The sequence below is a fragment of the Eleutherodactylus coqui genome, chromosome 1 (genome assembly GCF_035609145.1).
Source record: "Eleutherodactylus coqui strain aEleCoq1 chromosome 1, aEleCoq1.hap1, whole genome shotgun sequence".
Lineage (NCBI taxonomy): Eukaryota > Metazoa > Chordata > Amphibia > Anura > Eleutherodactylidae > Eleutherodactylus > Eleutherodactylus coqui.
The window spans coordinates 295,386,139-295,405,290 of record NC_089837.1 but is presented as its reverse complement, the minus strand read 5'-3'; the positions used below and the strand labels follow the sequence as shown (position 1 = coordinate 295,405,290).

General features: G+C 41.0%; 1 protein-coding gene across 4 annotated transcripts in view; it reads left to right on the top strand.

Annotated features, from left to right (window-relative positions):
* LOC136572657 (protein 4.1-like) overlaps positions 1-19,152 on the top strand; it is a 116,546-nt gene that overhangs the window by 10,297 nt on the left and 87,097 nt on the right. For all 4 annotated transcript variants that reach the window (XM_066573461.1, XM_066573479.1, XM_066573470.1 and 1 more), the window contains exons 2-3: positions 17,347-17,803; positions 18,017-18,214. In XM_066573461.1, coding sequence (XP_066429558.1) covers positions 17,347-17,803; positions 18,017-18,214 — 655 coding nt within the window. The remainder of the gene's footprint in view (positions 1-17,346; positions 17,804-18,016; positions 18,215-19,152) is intronic.

Genomic DNA, 19,152 nt, shown 5'->3' with positions numbered 1-19,152 from the left:
TTGCAGGCGCAGCTCTCATTGATTTCAATACATTATGTGCAACCTCCTATTTTTCTGTAGAAGGTAATGGCAATACTGCAGGTGATAGACTGTATGTGGAGATTGTAATGCTCTCCCTGCATTCATTGCCTGAAAAAATCAATTCAAAATATGACCTCTCTAATGTAGTGTTACTTCTAGGCCAACGGTTTTTTTTTGTTTGTTTTTTTCATTTCCAAAAATTCTCAGTATTTAAAGCCGGGTGGAATATGCCTCTGCCCATGGGTTCTTAGTATGTTATCTGCATCACATTCATGATATAAACCTGCTATTTACATTATCTTAATCATGCTGATTCTGTCTAAATCTGCTCCTTGCAGCAGACTGTGTTCTTGGCTGGTGCTGAGGCAGTGCTTGTCTTCAGTAGTTGTACGCTCATAAATAATGTAGTAAGCTTGCTACATTTGCTTCTATGTGCAGCTATTTTTAGCACATTCATACCATTGAAATAGGTTTCATGATTCGTTTTTGGTTTTTTTTCTCTTGCAGGGGTTTTCAGAGTATATTTATCATTAACCTAGAAGTATATTAATAGTTCAGGTGCCCATACACGTGCCATTTTTAATTTTTTTACCATTTGAGAATTTTTTTTTTTAGAGCAAATTGCTGTGCTTTTGCTTCACAGTTTTCATCTGCTAGGCTTGGATAGGTGAAACACATGGTTTGTGTACCTTACTTGTAATCATTTGTTGTACCCATCCATTCTCCACTGGCGCCTCACCTCCTGTGCCAGTCCAGTGTATTTAGTGATTTTTTTCTTTTTTTTTTTCCTTCAGTGTATGTATTGTGAATGTTGTCCGTTTGGGATGGAGATGTCTTTGATGGAGGCAGCTTTGTTATACAGTATTTGTACATGAGTGTGATGTCTGGTCTGTTGTGGTGGATTATCTTGTCTGGGAGTATGGCTCTGTCTTAGTACAATTTAAGCATGGTGTTATCTAGGCCTGCCTGGAGTGTATTTGTACTATGGCATATGAGTGTCTGATTGTTTGTTCTTGTGTACATGATCTTGGTGGATTTATATTTACTATTGTCTGTGTAAATCTGTTTGTGCCTAGAGCTTGCGACTGTGGGTGACGCGTCGTATTGTTTCTGCCTATGGCCGGCTGCTCACGGACGGATTTTCACTACGTAATCCGAAACTGGATCGGATTCCACAGCAAATACCGGCCATAGCATGCTACAAAAAAGTTTTTTTTTTCCTTTTACACAAGCGGGAATCAATTACGTCTACCCCACCACCACCACCCTACTTGCGGAGGAAAAATTGCAGCATGCTCTATTTCTGTGCGGATTCCGCACAGACTGGTTCCATTCAAGTCAATGGAAGCCGTCTGACGGCTTTGCAGCCCTTCTTGAAGGACATTGCGAAAAGGTTGTGGATTCCGCGTCGTCGCCTATAGATGAAGCAGGAATTTGAAAAAAAAACCTGCACTGTGCATGTCCAATGAATGACTGTGTGGACCATCTGCAGTTCAGGAAAAGAAAGATGATGACAGGTACAGGTGGACGCTAGCTGGGCACAGGGTCGGATTCTGCTGTGGGCTCCCACATGTGGAATCTGACCCGGTTCTGTGCAGCAATCATCGTGTGAACCTGTATGCCAATCGTGAACCCCTCTCTTTCTCCAAAGGGGTTACTTCTAGCCAGCCCACTGTTGACACAGTTTTGTCATCATGAGTCCAACTGTTCCTAGCATGGAGCTCCTTCTTGGGCCTGGATTGCTTAATGGTGTTGGTGTGTTGTGCAAAGTCTAGGTTACAGGACTGAGTATATAATATTATATAATTTCAAGGCTCTATAGTCCTTGCGCCTTGAGCAATTTTTCTTTCGCTTCCACTGTTCTCCACTTGTGGTGGCAGCAAGACTACTGTAAACTGTAGGCTTTTCTGAAGTTGAGATTCTAATGGGTTGAGGTAGCAAGTTCCAGGTTATAGATGACACACAGGAGAATTCCTGGAGACTATTACGTGGCGAGCACAATAAAGGAGAGAGTAGAGCAGATGGTCTTGTGAGGAGCAGAGGTTATGTGAAGGGAGATTAGGTCAGAAATGTATAGAGGGGACAGTTGTGGGCAGCTTTGTACGGCCATGATAATGAAGAGGTAGAAGAGTAAAAGGGCAGCAAAGCTGAGAATGGATTAGATGGGTGCAAGGGTATTGGAAGGGAAGCCACAGAGGAGAATGCTGCAGTAGTTTAGACAGGAGATGATGAGGGCAGGCACCAGCATTTTATTGACTCTGAGCAAAGATCCTATCAGAGAGAGGTTTTTGAGCTCAATGTGGGGAGGGCTCATATGTGCAGTTTGAAGTAGAGGGAAAAGTTAAATATAACCCAGGCAATGGATTTATGAAAGTGGTGAGAGTATGGAGACATTAATGTTGATTTAATAGGTCTGGTGGCAGTGTAGAGTGAGGTGGGAGAAAGATGATAGGTTTTTAGTTTTATCCATGTTGAAGTACTTGCACTTTCACACTTAAGCAGTCGTGCTCTATTGGCCGTTTATGGCTCCTCCTGACAGCTGAAGACTTCTCCACATAGCGCTTATATAAGGCCTTGTTTTTTGTGGGGCTAGTTGTATTTCCAATGGTATAATTTTTAATGCTCCATGTAATGCATTCAAAAATCTTAATTTTGTCTTACTCTTAAGTGTGGTGAAATGATTAAAAAAAAGTGTTGGTTTTTTGACAGGTTTTACTTTTTGCAGTGTTCATGTAAAAAAATAACCTGTTCACTTCATTCCATGAGGCAGTACCATTATGACTTTACTATGTCTATAGATTTCTTATGCTTTACTACTAGAGATGAGCGAGTATACTTGCTAAGGGCAATTGCTCGATCAAGCATTGCCCTTAGCGAGTACCTGCCCGCTCGGGAGCAAAGATTCGTCTGCCGGTAGGGGGCTGCGGGGGAGAGCAGGGAGGAACCATGTGAGATATATTATGAGATACCTAGATAGTTTTGGATGCAGTGATGCCAATTATTATATTTTATTGTGTTTACTGCTTTGGTATTTTTGTGGGATTAGGGGTGGTTTTGAATGCAATTTTTTTATATATTTTTTTAAATGTAAAAGTTTTTATTTAAATATTTCATTTATTCTTTAGTTACCCCTGGGGGACTTCAGATCGCTTCTACAAAATACTGTAATACTTAAGTATTCCAGTACATTATATTTTTCATGTTCCAATATTAAGCCCTGCTAGATATAAAAATAAACACCATAGAGAAAACATTCCCCCCTCCCCCTGCAGTAATGTTTACGAGTAAATACCGTTTGAATGTCAGTAGTGAGTCTAACTCTGTTCCATTTTTAGATGAAAATCCCTTTCAATGCACTGTCTGTCAGACCAGGAGTCACAGAGAGCATAATTTCAGTATTTTTAAGCAGATGAGAGCCATATGCCATTATATCTCTGAAGCATTTGCAAGTCTAGAATCCTAGTAGTCTTTCTCTAACTAAAGCTGGAGGGGCTAAATCAGGATGTTTCAAGCAATGGGCACCATATGTTGTCACATTTCACATTTTCATTTATTTTTTAACATTTTTAGGTTTAAGATAAACAAATTTCTCCAATCTCAAGTGCAAATTTACCCTAGCTGCATATCTCGCCATTACTAGCAGGTTTGATTATGGCTAGTGAAAAGTAATCCATTTACAAGCCTGAAACTGGAAACCCAGAATAGCTACTTGATGGCTCTCAGTCACAAGAATATCGGGCACCTATTCCAAAAGACATTAAGGGTGCTTTCACACTTGCGATCGCGATATCGCTGCATTTTTTTTTTTTTAAACGCGGATGTCGGAAGGACTTTCTAATGTTAAGCACATTGCACAAAAATCGCAAAGCACAAACTTGTGATTTTTCTGCAATGCATTTTTAACATTAGAAAGTCCTATTGACATTTGCGTAAAAAAAAAAATGCAGTGATATCGCGATTGCAAGTGTGAAGGCACCCTAAGAGTTCTATTCTTGTTTCAAAGATACTATTAAATCCAGAATTTCAGTGCAGTATCTCCGCAGGTGGAGACAATTCCACAGTAAAGGAATTCTTCCAGCTCCAGGACAGTGAAGAGTATGTAAGATCCTCCACTCTATAGCCCATCTTAAATAGCAGAAGCGTTGTCCAATACACTCCATGTACGAAATGTGTTTGTGACAGCCTATAGATTTCACTAACTGCCATTTTCGGAACATTCTGGAGGAAATCTTTACATTGTTCCTCCATAATTATATTTATATCCTCTTCCCATTTGACATGTAATGTAGGATGTTGTCCTCTCTACTAACCACACAAGCTAACAGATCTAAGAATGAGCTATGTATAGCCAGAGATATGGATCTTATGGGGATTTATGTGTCCATAGGACGCCAAACTGGTTTGAGGTAGCTCAAACCCTTCCTGCAGTTGGGCAAATGGCTTAAGACTTCTATCAAGGAAGTTGCAATATGCAAGCTATCACCCTATTGTTATATCCATCAGATTTGCTCAATTTATTTAGTTCTGGGTAGGGAGCATTTGGCTAGACTGGAGTATAGGCAGTATAAGGCCCCCTGTACATGGCCATTGCGGAATATTGCTAGCGGTATTTCACCAGGGGGGAGAGCTGTCAGTTCTCTGCAGTGAGCCTATCTGACAAATAGGCTTACCGCGGAGAAATGCGGCATGCCGCGATTTAGATTCAGCTCGTAGACGCTGCAGCTGCGCTTTCCATAGCAACCCTATGGAAAGCGTTACCTGCGGCCAGGTTATCGCCGCGGGTACTGCAGTGAACAATCAGCAGCGTATCCCCAAGGTTACATTCATATGAGTGTGAATAGAGTCCTACACATGAGTGATGTTTTCCTTCACAGCGATGCTGTGCTAAGAAAAAAAATTGCTGCATGTTTTTTTTGGTTTTTTTTGCGTCCCTCGGAATGCAACGCCCATTGTTTTCAATGGGACGGTCAAACCCATTGATATGCCTGCGAGTGCAATATGATTTTTTTCCCATTTATTTCACACTTGCTGATCCCCTGACGTGTGTGAAACTACTGCTGTAGGGTCAGAATTTCAGAGATAGGATCAGAATTTCAGAGATATGATGTGAGGCGTTTTCGCATGAAACACAAATCGCATCCGTCGGAAAACGTAAATTTATTTATTTATTTTCTTTTTTTAAACCATTGGTATTTTTATTGGAGAATTGTTAAACTTGTACATCTCAATGCAATATTCAAGTATATGATGCTGGTATGCTAATGGCCTCAATTCTATCATATATCGCCGCATAGTCTCCAAAGAAAAGTTTGTTCTTATAAGTATACATAACATCAGTTTCAACATATAACACAAACAACAACTTGGCATCTTGTTTCTTTTTCTATGATTTTCACTTTTTCTTATGTCATCCACCCTCCCTACACATCTAAATACTTCTGGTGTGAATTGGTGCATATGGCTAACCATTATTCATAAAGGCAATATTCCGCCATATGATTTTCAAACTCCTCTATTGTCAGAGGCGTACATTGACAAGCGCTATATCGGGTTGGGTTTCTTGCCTGATATCGCACACGCCCGTGTGAATGTAGCATAACTGTTGTACCTTCATCACAGCTTATATGTAGCCTTCAGCGTTGGAAATGTAGCAGACCCTTTTTTGAGGGCTTTTGCTTGATACTAAATATTTCTCTCTTGGCAAGTATTAAGCAATTTAAGCTGCAGTAAATAATATATCAATCTCTTCCCACCCTCTTAAATGTAGTGGCAATACAGCCATGTAGTTTAAGCTTTGGGTTGAGCTCAATCCTCCATAGGTCTCTGGAATAGTGTCTCCATAGTATTTTATACTCTTATTATTGGAAACACATTTTTTATATTACATATCTGAAGATGGCATTCACTTTATGACTCTAATTGATACCCACACGGGCACATACTACCGTTGAGGCATCAATATAGTTTTGACCAAATTGGCCCTTCGATTACTGTAAGAGGTAGGTCAAATCTTTCACTTTTTTTGTTGTTAATTACACAAACCTAGGCTGCCAATGTAGTTCAGATCCCATCAGCTTTTATACGATATCCCAATGCAACCAGCACTCAGTGTGAGCTATCAGTTATATATATCAGACCATCTTTCCTCAAACTTAGTTGAACAACCTTTTCTTTGATATATCCCCCTTTCCAAGGATATAACCGCACATTTTCCCATATGCCCATCAACAATTACCAATATACAAGTTCTGGGATTAAGACCAATATCAGCAAGAGATGTCATATAAGACCTCTGGGAGTCATTCACATTGTGAAATTTAAAAAAGACCCGTTTCCACTGTAGCTGGGGCATCCATAGGAGCCCCAGTTACAGGGGAAAACCTCCCCCTGTAGTGACAGTAGTCACCAACAAAGCTCATCTGGGTCTGCTAGGACCCCGCAGCTCTGCCGTGGCACCCAGCTGTCACATGATTGCCAGGTTGAATAGTGTAAGTGGTACTTTCTGTCTTTACTACATAGCGCTCAAAGATCTCTGTTGCAGGCTACATAGTGAAGGCAGATAACTCCATGTCCTGCAACATTGCAGGAGCTTTAATCCTGTGCCATATTTTTACTTTTGGCCGGGATTAAAGTTCAGGACCAAGTGCTATAAATTTATGTCGCTTGGTATTTTATCAAGTTAAATCTGCACCATTCATATAAAATTTTGGATAGCTTGAGTTTAATATAATACCCATGTTAAACAACTTTGATGGAATACGATACATTCTATGTACTAAATACAATTGTGATATTCGTTGAATGACACGCAACACTACAGCCCATTTATCTTTGCTAAGGTGGCCTAAATCTTTTTCCCATTTTTCTTTTACCTTTTTTATTGTATTTTGCATAAAATGATAAGAAAGCATCTGTCTATATGAATAAGGTGTTACACCCTCTATAGCTCCAGAACACCAAAGAAAATTCACCAAAAGGTGGCCTAAATACTGACCAGGCCTGAGCAGCAACCACATGTCGTAACTCAAGGAACAGCAAAACGTAGCTATAGGAAACATCATGAAGCTGTTTAAAACGATAAAAAAACACAAAAAATATATCTGTTCCAAAAAGACTGCCCTTCTCTTTCCCTATGGTGAAAATCCCTCCAACTTTAAAGTAAAAAAAAAAAAATCTGAAAATTTAGGGTTCCTCCAGAGGGGGAAGGGGTGTATATAGTAAATCAAGTTGCAAAATCTGCTTAAATTTATTCCATAATCTTCATTAACATAAAATCAATTTTTCCCCTCCTTTCATCCCTCTCACATACTGTAATAGGGGTGCTACAACCTTTAATTTTAGAAACCAATTTACCATTCAACCTTGCCCCATTTCTTTCTCCCCACCCCTTCAACAGTTGTAATGCCAGAAAATATATCTAAGCATTTGGAATTGCCAACCCTCCAGACAGTTCATCCTTTTGAAGGGTCTCCAATTTAATTCTAGAAGATTTCTTATTCCATAATAAACTATCTAATTATTGTATGGAGCCTAAAAAAAATATTGTGATGGGATCCAAACTGGAGAATTTTGAAGTACCATATTTTTCGCTTTATAGGACGCATCGGATAATAAGACGAACCCCTGTTTTAGAGCGGGAAAGTAAGGAAAAAATATTTTTAACTTGCCCAGGGACAGTGCAGGGGATAGTACTGGGCGACAGAGCAGAAGGAGCAACAGAGGTCTGAAACAGCAGAGCTCTGTGTCACAGCGGCGCTTGTTCGGCAGGAGAAAGGGAAGAAGCTGATTGGTGGAGGTGGGGAAGCAGCTACAGCAGTTCCCGCCGGCGCTCACCACCAATCAGCAGCACGTATGGGTGGCAGTGAGGAGGATAGAAAATTGGTAAGTGATCGCACATTTGTTTGCACGACCGCGACTGTGTTTGCGTGACCAAATGCCGATGCGATAAATTTTGGCACATTCGCTTTATAAGAAACTGCGATTTTATTTTATTTATTTTTTATTTATTTATTTTTTGGTCTCCCGCTTTGGGGGGGGGGGGGGAAGAAGAGTGCGTCTCATAAAGCGCAAAATATGGTATATAAAAGAGCATCAGAAGCATTTTGATAAAAATGTTCCCTGCCAATTATTGACAATGGCAGACAATTCCAGACCTTGACCTTTATCCTCTTAAATTTTCGCACCTATGGAAGCTGTCTTAAGGCTTAGAAGATACCACAACTCTCAGATATTTGAATTCATTCGCTATTTTTAATTATGTATGTTCCAATGAACAGTCCACCGGCAAGGGATCTAGGGGAAGAATTACAGATTTCCCCTAGTTAATAGGGAGACCTGACATGTTACTAAATGTATAAAGAATGGACATAATAGGACTCATTGATCTACTCACATCCCCTGTATGTGCTGACCACTTCCGCCCTCACAAAGCTACTTCCGCCCATCCAGTGCAGTGAATAGAGTTTGCAGTCCTACCTGCAGTCTACCAAAATCTGCTAGTGTTTCTCCCTGTCTCTGTCCCTGAACACCCAACGCTTCCCAAGGGCCTCCCAGATCAGGGATACATTTCTATTGGCCAGGAGTGTGCCCATGCACGTGTAAAGTGCTCCCGGGCAAGCGCGCGCCGCAGCCTCGTGCATGCACAGTCGTGTGCCGGGTTCGTGCGTGCGCAGTCGCGCCGTTGGCTCGCACGGCTGCCTTTATTCCACGCTTTCTGACAAGGCAATGTACGCATATGTCACTAGTGACGTATGCGTACATTGACCTGAAGGAAGCGGAAGGTAGCGCAATGTACGCTACATAACCGGATGGAGGAAAATCGGGTGGCTGGAGGTCACGTGACCGAAGTGACAAGCGGCTCCAGGAGAAGATTTGGGAGAAGAAGAGGTAAGCAGGCTGCCTGGGGAGCAATAGGTAAATATATAATTTTTTCTTTTTAATGGCAGAACCCCTTTAAGCGATGCCACAAATTTATCAACAAAGCCCATCCTGTGACCAGCCCACAAATCGTTCCACTCGACACTGTCAAAAGCTTTGGCAGCGTAGAGGGGAAAAAAAACAAAAACTGCTCCCACAAAATTAATGAGCTGCCTGAAGATCTAGATATAACGTCCTTAAATTAATAGCGGCTAATTTGTTTGGCACGAAACCAGACTGATCCTCTTGTATTAAATGAGTCATTACTAAAAGTAATCTGTTCACAAGTACCTTCGCCAAGATTTTCACATCAGTGGTCAACAGAGATATTGGACGATGGGGATCAGGAAGAGACCAATCTTTTTTCCAGTTTAGGAATTAAAACATCGTAGCATCTCTATTTGATGGTGGAACTCTGCCTTCATGCATACTTTTCATGATTTATTAAACACCGTCAATAACTGTGGCAGAAGCATATCCTTGTAGTGCTTAAAAAATAAATTTGGAAAAACATTCCAGTCAAGTGACTTTTCATTAGAAAGTGCTACTACTGCATTCCTTATCTCATTCAGCGTCAAACGAGCCTCTATTATCGCACTGTGATCATCAGACAAAGTTGGCAATTGCACCCAAGCCAAATATTCATAAAGATCTTCCCAATTTTTCATTGGGACTTCTGAGATACCCAAGCGGCACACACGTGGGTTTTTCAGTCACTCCCTTTGAAGTGAATGGATCACTGACCACTTATGTTCAGCCAGTGCTCCATTCAGAGTGAGGTCGATGCTGGGGAACAAGAAACTAATGCAGTAACAGGAAAACGGGACACGGGAATACCGTTCTCCCACCGATGAGCAAGTAATCCCCTATCCTGTGGATAAGGGATAGCTTGTTGTTCTGGTAAAACCCCTCTAAGCTCCTTTCTCATATTTATAGGGTCACTGCTTTGTTTGTTCGTTCATTTATTTATTTTGCTATCCCCCAGTGTATATAAGTTGGCTAGTGTTAACTTGGTCAGTTATTTCTTTGTCTGAAAGTCCTGGCTTCTTTTTCTTCAGATGGTCATGTCATCTCAATTTTGACCAGTTCAGATCTGCTTGGGGTTATGTATTCGTTTTCTAGTCAAATGAAAAAGGGAAGAAAAAAGCTATTGCAATTCTTTTGGGGCGATCTTGTTCTTACTGCATTAACAGTGTGTTAAAAATCACTTTATGGATCAATATGATTATGACAATATTAAATTTATGTAGTTTTGATTGTTTTTACTACTTTTTAAAATGTGATTTTTATTGCAATGTTGTGTCACCCGTAACTTTTTATTTTTCAGTCAATGGAGCTTTGGGAGGGTTTTTATTTTTTTGCAGGGTGAGAGTTTTATTGGTACCATTATGGGGTATATATGACTTTTTGATCACTTTATTAAACATTATTTTTTTTCCCCCAAATTGGTCATTTATAGTTGAAGGGGTTATCCAGGAATCCAACATTTTTTTTTTGTCAAGAGCCCAAAGCATTCTTAACCTCATTAAATTGGTATGCCGCGTGACCAAATGAGCTTTCTATGTACCTCCGTATTATGTATTAACCCCTTAGTGACGGCGCTATCGTAAAACTACGTCCTGCTGTTGCAGGACGTGTATGGATGGAGGTAGCGGCGCTATCTCCCTCCATACAGCGCGGGCATCAGCTGTTTATTACAGCTGGCACCCGCGGGCAATAGCCGCGCTCGGCCGTTCACGGCTATTAACCCTTTAAATGCCGGTGTCAATTCTGACAGCGGCATTTAAATCCCCCGAACGCTGTTCGGGGGTCCTGCACAGCCCCCCCCGCGGTGAGATCGGGGGAGCCGTGCAGGTGTCATGGCAGCCGGGGGCCTAATGAATGGCCCCAGGGCTGCCTTAGCAGACTGCCTATCAAGCCATCCACACAGGGTGGCTTGAAAGACTGCCTGTCAAAAAGCAGTATGACGTAATGCTATAGCATTACGTCATACTGCAGGAGCGATCAAAGCATCGCATGTTAAAGTCCCCTAGGGGGACTTCAAAGTAAAGTAAAAAAAATAATCAATAAAGTTTTTTTAATTGTTAAAAAAAAAAAGTTCTAAAAGTTTAAATCACCCCCCTTTAGCCATATCTATTATTAAAAAATTTAAATCATAAATAGAGATGAGCGAACGTACTCGGATAGGCACTACTCGTCCGAGTAATGTGCCTTATCCGAGTACCGCTGTGTTCGTGCTGAAAGATTTGGGGCGCTCCGCTGCTGACAGGGGAGTCAGAGCGGGGAGCGGGGCAGAGCGGCCGGGAGAGAAGGAGAGAAAGATCTCCCCTCCGTTCCTCCCCGCTCTCCCCTGCAGCTCCCCGCTCCGCAGCGCGTGCCGAATCTTTCAGCACGAGTACAGCGGTACTCAGATAAGGCACATTACTCAGACGAGTAGTGCCTATCCAAGTACGTTCGCTCATCTCTAATCATAAAATAAAAATATGTATTTGATATCACCGCGTCCGTAAAAGTCCGATCTATCAAAGTAGTGCATTATTTTTTCTGCACGGTGAACGTTGTCCAAAAAAAAAATAAAGAACCCCAGAAATGCATTTTTTTAGTTACCCTGTCTCCCAGAAAAAACGCAATAAAAAGCGATCAAAAAGTCATTTGTATTCCAAATTGATACTATCGGAAACTACAGGACATCCCGTAAAAAATGAGACTTTGCTCAACTACGTCGACGGAAAAATAAAAAAGTTATCGCGCGCACAAAATGACCACAGAAAATAATTGAAAAAAATTAAATATCTTAAAAAAAAAAATTATACAAGTACTACAGCAAAAACAATATTATATAAGTTTGGTATCGTAGTAATCGTACTGACCCATAGAATAAAAATATCAGGTCGTTTTTGTTGCAGTTTGTGCGCCATAGAAACAGGACGCACTGAAAGATGGTGGAATGTCGTTTTTTTTCCATTTCTCTCCGCTTAGAATTTTTTGAAAGTTTTTTAGTAAATTATATGGTACAATAAATAGTGCCATTGAAAAATACAACTCATCCCGCAAAAAACAAGCCCTCATACAGCGACGTCGATGGATAAATAAAGGAGCTACGATTTTTTAAAAGGGAGGAGGAAAAAACAAAAATGGAAAAAAGCAAAAACGCTCCGTCACTAAGGGGTTAACACTGTTACCTTTGTTGGTGAAGGTTTTCACTGAGCAAACGAGGCCATCATTCTGCTCGGGCTATGGCTAACATTTCTAACTGGGAGATTACAGTTCCTAAAAGGACCTGCATAACTTCCAGGATGCTGGCACCTTCCACCTCTATGTAATTACCAGTAACACAACTATGCCTGTGGACTTAAAGGGTTAATTGGAACAGATTAACACTTTGTCCTCCCTTTGAGCTTTATTTTCAAAGTGTGAAGAGCAGAGGGGCCTGGAGCTATATATATATATAAACTCTCCCAGCGCTGTTGAGACCAGCTGAACTGTACATATGAGATAGTTAACCTTTTCTCATAGGAAGCGAGATGAATGATGTAATATGTTATCGTACAGATTGTTATGGATGTGGTGATAACAATTATATGGGTGGGAGGATTGCTTTTTTTTTGTTTTGTTTTTTCTTTTTAATATTTAAAGCCTTTGTGTAAGAGTTTACAAAATAAATAAAAAATTCTGTAAAAACGCTTGGATGCAACGGTCAGCAATGACCGCAGCATCTGTGGGGCTAAACTATCTTGAGGAGTGATTAGATGAGCAAGTCCTTATCATTTCATTCCTTTCCTGAGGAAAACCACATGTGACAGTCTGAGAGCACATATGCTGTCTGATTGTGGGGGGATCATAACCTCAACAAAAATTCATGCCGCCCCTCTCCTGAGACACACGAGAATCACAAATCATCTTTGCTCTCTGTTTTTCCCCTTCCCTCTCTCCTCTCCATAGGCTTACTGAAACTGACAGCTATACATTCCGTATTCCCAACTAAACTAAAGAATCTTCGCTTTAAAATGAAACCAAAAGCATGTCAATAGCTCTCATAGCAGCAGAACTACAGCTGTTTGAAGTAGGACGAGCTTTGTTTGTCCAAAACTGTAATGTGCTTTTTCCTCAGAACGAACAGAGCTGCTAGAAAACTCCTGGGGGATTAATATCCCCAAATGTTCCAAGACTTATATCAAAATAGTGTCACCTGCTGTTTCTATTGAACAGTATTTGTCTGGTCACCTCAGTAAAAGTTCCAAGGTGGTCACACAACTCAGCCTTGCTTCTCTGCAGTAACGCTGTCTCACTCATCACTTGCTCAGCATCTCTTTGGACATCTGAGAAGACACAGCAACTTCAGAAGCAGCTGCTCACCTCCCCAAGATCCCTCTATTGGGAACATGTTCTGGAATAGCTGGGGATAGAAAAATTGTTTTCGATAAGTGTAAATACAAAAAATGTTTCATTATGGGCTCTATTTAACTTGAAACATTTTTCGTAGTTCAACCCCTATAAAAGGTGGTATTCCATGGCAGGCTTTGGAGTCTTCATTAGGCTCCAGGCTGGTGTAGCATCTCATCGGTACACCTAAATCATATCCTCAGGGCAGGGCCGATGGAGCATCAGTGGTGGGGACCCTCGGCTAGCTTCTTTGACCCTGCTGTCAGCATTGACTACAATATCTAAGAAGTTAAACATCTAGCTTTGATTGCGACTGTCAGCTGAATGAAGCAGCTGATAGCCACTGGTTATAGAGTGGGCTCATCTGCCAAGCCCCTCCATACCCCCCTGCTACCTATGATGAATATGATCTGTCAGGAGTCGCTATGTGTGTCATCCCTCAATAGGCCTTAATAATGACAACCAATAAATCTACTTTTTCTCCTTCCTCATAACCTTTTTGAAACTAAAAGAAGCAATTATTTTCAGTGTTAACAAATGTTCATACAATATTCAAGATATTGCGCTTCTTTCGATATGTCTTCATGTGGTCAAAAATGTCTTTTCTTGGCTGTTTACACATCTTTTAATAGAACATCTAAGAGGGTCTTTGATTTAGATTTTACTATGTTAATGTCATGAATTGGGAGGCCTCTCAAGAATGCTTTCACAGCATCCCACCCAAACTAGATGTTGAACTAGTGTTATGTACAAAAAAATAGAGCGAGTAAATCTGGTGTATGTTTTTGGACTTGAATAATGTTAAAGGGGTTGTCCCGCGAAACAAAGTTGGGGTATACACTTCTGTATGGCCATATTAATGCACTTTGTAATGTACATTGTGCATTAATTATGAGCCATACAGAAGTTATTCACTTACCTGTTCCATTGCTGGCGTCCCCGTCTCCATGGTGCCGTCTAATATTCAGCGTCTAATTGCCCGATTAGACGCGCTTGCGCAGTCCGATCTTCTCCGTGTTGAATGGGGCTGCTCGTGCTGGAGAGCGGCTCCTCGTAGCTCCGCCCCGTCACGTGTGCCGATTCCAGCCAATCAGGAGGCTGGAATCGGCAATGGACCGCACAGAAGACCTGCGGTCCACCGAGGGTGAAGATCCCGGCGGCCATCTTCGCAAGGTAAGTAAGAAGTCACCGGAGCGCGGGGATTCGGGTATGTACTATCCGTTTTTTTTTTTCAACACATGCATCTGGTTTGTCTCGCGCCGAATGGGGGGGCTATTGAAAAAAAAACAAAAAACCTTTCGGCGCGGGACAACCCCTTTTAAGCCTGTATGGATCGCCACCAAACATGATCTTTATATAGTATTAGATTCCTAAAATTACCTAAAGTCAAAATACCTAAAATTAGGTATCTAAAATTAAGACTGTTCTAGAAAGGAATCTGCAGAATTTTCGAATAATAGGAGTATTGTTTCACTGCGGGGTTCTTAATTCTCTAAAGTCCAATCAACTAACCTCCTGAAATATTCTGCCAAAAGAGATAAGCTGCAGATGAGGAGCTTGTTATATTGGAATTTTTACAAATTGAAGTTTTTAAGTTATTTAAAGTTCCCCTTTAGAAATATGAGATCTTCAGGAACAAATACACTTTGGAATACCACAGCTGAATATGGTGGAGTAAAGCCCCATTTACACACACAGGTGATCGCTCACAATTCGTCTAAACTGACAGGTTTAAGCGATCATTTTGCATTAGCTACTAATGGGCTAATCAGTCCATTAGTAGCTAACAGGCTTCATTTGCATGTATTTAGAGAACAGCGGGTGGTCTGTTCTCTAAATACATCACTGTTGTTCTTCAGTGAGACAGCAGCTGAAAGAATGTTATCAGTGCTGCCCAGAGAACTCAGCGTGCGGTCCCTGTTAACGGGGACAATGGATTTTAAGCTGAGCTGAGCTCAGCGATGGACGAATAGTGCACGATGGGCACACATTTGCAAGCAACGATTATCGCTCAAAAGATGGCTTTTGAGTGATAATAGTTGTGTGTAAAAGAGCCTTAACATTATTCCTGCCGGACTACAGGTGATGTTATGAAGCCTTTTAAAAAGACATGCATATCACCTGTTTGATTAATTAGAAATACAATATAATATGCCTTTTGGGAAAAGGGGAATTCAAGTAAAAGTGAGTTATATGCTTCATAAGGCTTAGTTCACCAGTCCAGTGGTTATGACTCTCATTGAATGGCTGTGATTAGTTCACCGATCGCTGGCTCTGATTGGCTGAGCTGCGAGGCTTGAACACCAGTCAGAGCCAGCGCTTCCTGGTGGGTTTTTGAACCACAAATCCAGAAAGCGCTGATAGAAGATTTCAACAAGTGTCTGGGATCTGCGAAGAGAAGTATGGCGGAGTGGATAGCAGCTGTTAGGTGATGTATTGTGTTTTTTTTAATTTATTTTTTTAATGCAGATCGGGCTTAGTTTAGGGACAAACCATAGGACTTCCTATTGTAAAAGTTGCATCGCACCGCACGAAAACTGTTTTGTGCAGTGCTACAGAAAGCAAGGCTCCATAGGGAAGCCTGGGCTACAAAATGTAGCACATCGTGGCAATATTTAGCAACACTCAATTTTTTTTCTTGCAATGTAGCAGACTACAAGACATCACAAATGTGAAGAAACCCATAGGAAATCGTTGGCTTCACATACAAGCAATTTGTGGCACTGTCATCGCGGGAAAATCGCGTATTTTGTCGTCCATGTGAAACTGGTCTTAGTAGGACATTTGGAATAATGGTAATAAAGTGGAAGCCTTATGCAAAATTTTCGAAATTTCCCTAGTCTCTGGAATACCTCTTTATTGTGCCCTACGATAAAGTCATATTAGATGTTGTTGTATAATGAGGATCATGTACTAGGAATAAAAAATTTTATTTACAAGAAGACTGGTCTTTACTTTGTCAGGGTGTGGACCCAAACATCCTGTAATGTATCCGCCTTTCAGGGGAAATTAGGCAATTAGGACCCTGCTTGTTTACAACATTCAATTGTACTCTGTTTTTCTAGAAACTTTTGATCAGCCAGTAGAAGGGGTTGGCTTGTATATTACATTGTAATGCGTTAGATAAAGCAGATGTAAACAAATATATTTGTAGAGAGATTACATTGCTGTCAGAATAAGTAAAAACATTCTTCGGATCAGGCCATTGACTACATCTTGGGGCAGTTCATTACCTATTGTTGTCCTACATCTACTGTTTTCTATGGGTTGGCAGTACATTCATTATCGGTAGGCGGCACCATCTACTATGTTCTTTTAGGGGGGGTGATCACATTTCCATATCTCCATTTAACTATGACTGGTTGTACATGTGGTGGACTTTGTCCAGCTGCCGGAGGACAGCTCAGCAGACTAATCTCACCGATCAAGCCTATTAATATGCCAATATATGTATAGTGGGAAAACCCCTTCAGTAATAAGGATACCAACAAAACCCAAATCTGTACAGAACGTGATCACAGTTCTGTATTTTGTGCTGTTCGCCATGTACATGAGTGTATTAGTATGTATGGCACAAAGCTTTGTAATATTGTACAATACAGGGTTATTACAAATTATCTTCCTGGTTTAAAACGCTCAGTACTCACGATTAATGACAGAGGGTGGCGCTTCACCAAACTTTGTTTAAAAAAGACGTGAATGGCGGTTACAGAAATGGCGCAGCACAAATAAGTATGTGGTTTCGCTATTGCCTTGGCTGTTTCCAAAACATTCGTCAAGGTGGTTGGGAAACCAGCCACGAGTCTCTCATCTCAGCCATGAAGTGTCTTAACCCCTTTAACAATCATGGACCGATCATTGAATCCTCATTTGTTCGGAGACTGGTTTTCTTCAGCCTTCATCTAGTGCTCTGTTACTGAGATGGAAAGGAATGTGCTTATTTTGCCGGTTGAAATGTCTGTTATCTTAAACTATTTAAGGCTTGAACTTTTATCTCCTAATTCATTACTTTCAATTTACTTACAGTGTAAAAATGACAACAGAGAAGAGTGTAGTTGCTGAGGCAGAAAGTCCTCCTCAGGACCAAAAGCCGGACGGGAAGGAGCAAGAGGAAGAAGGAGCATGCAAAAGTGTCCCGGAGGAAATCGGCACAGGGAATAAACAGGAGGTTATAGAAACTCAGGGTTCTCCTTCAACAGCTTCACCCAGCACCCGCAAAAATAAAGACCGGAACTCCGAAGGCAAGGGTTTGTCAAGACTTTTCTCCTCTTTTCTTAAAAGGCCAAAATCTCAAGTGACTGATGAAGGCAAAGACATTCAGTCATCTTCAGAAAAAGCCACAGACCCAAAGGAATTAGATGAAGGTTTGGGAGAGCAGTTGGATGATGAAGTATTTCTGAAGGCTCCTATTGCAGCTCCAGAACCTGAACTGCGAACAGACCCATCTCTTGACCTACACTCCCTGAGCAGTGCTGAAACCCAGGTGATGTATATTGCTTCACACTAAGCAGAATGTAAAGATCTGGAACAAACAATATTTTACCCCTTGCTTGAGCCGTTCAAAATACCAACTAATAAGAAAATAATTTATAATGAAACACTAGCAACCTCCTTCTTTTTTTTTCTTCCATTAAGTAGTGTTAAGTCTGACTAGTATGGTATAAATGAGTTCTCATTTTGTTTTGTGTACTTCTAGCCTGCGCAGGAGGATAGGAAAGACGATCAAGATCTGGAAGCAAATCCTGAGGGTGACGAGGACGCTGAGATCAACACAGAACAAAAAGTCACAAAAACTGAAGAAACAAAGAATCCTCAAAAAGTGGTTAGGAGGTCAGCCAAAATGCGTTGTAAAGTTTCCCTTCTTGATGATACAGTGTATGAATGTGAACTGGAGGTAAGAGCACTTGCAGATTGTACTTTAATTGTTGATGGTTTCCACATGCTAAAGGTTGTGTGTACTCTCCGAACCATCTTTTCTTTTCTTTTTTTAATTACACTAATAGCTCTACTAATAACATGTAGCAGAATCCTGCACTGGCAGCAGCGGCATCTTCACTAACCTGCTCTGGCACCTTCTTTTCTGTACTGCGGATGGACCCGACAGCTCGTCGTTGCACATGCGCAGTACAGTTTTTGTTTTTCTTTTTGGTTTTTTTAAACACTTTTTTTTTCCAGCGTCGTCGCTAGGCGACTACGTGAAATCTGTGACCTGTCTGCAGTGTTCATTGGGGAGGGGCCGCAGGTCGGACGGCCTACATTGACTTCAGAGGAAGCTGTTTGTGCGGAGCCCACATGAAAATGGAGCACTCTGTAATTTATTTTTTTTTTCTTTTTTCTCCGCAAGCAGAAATCGCAATTGATTTCTGCTTGTGTGTAGAATGCAGCGGATTTCCATAGGAAGTAACAGGTGGTATTTGCTGTGGATTCGCGGTGCAGACACCGACTGTGGATTCTGCAGCACATATCTGTTCGTGTGCAGGAGGCCTAAATGGGACTTTTTGGGTGATTTTTTTTTTTTTTTTTTTTTTTCTTTTTAATTTTTTTTAAATTTCAGCAACTTTTGCAATTGCAGCAGAGCTGCACCTTTTTCCTTGCGTACATGTAGAACAGGTCTAGATAGAAGCACAATAATATGGGACATTTGGCAATGTTGCTTTATCTGGAGCAATACAAAGAAATTGGTAGCAATTGTGTACGTAGCCTTTAGGGTGACTACCCACTAGCGCTTTTTTTTTTTCTGCTGCAAATTTGCTCCTATTTTTTCTTCTAATTGTCAGTGGGACTTTCTAATGTTAAAAACACAAAGTTGCGTTGCATCGCGATGCGTTGCGT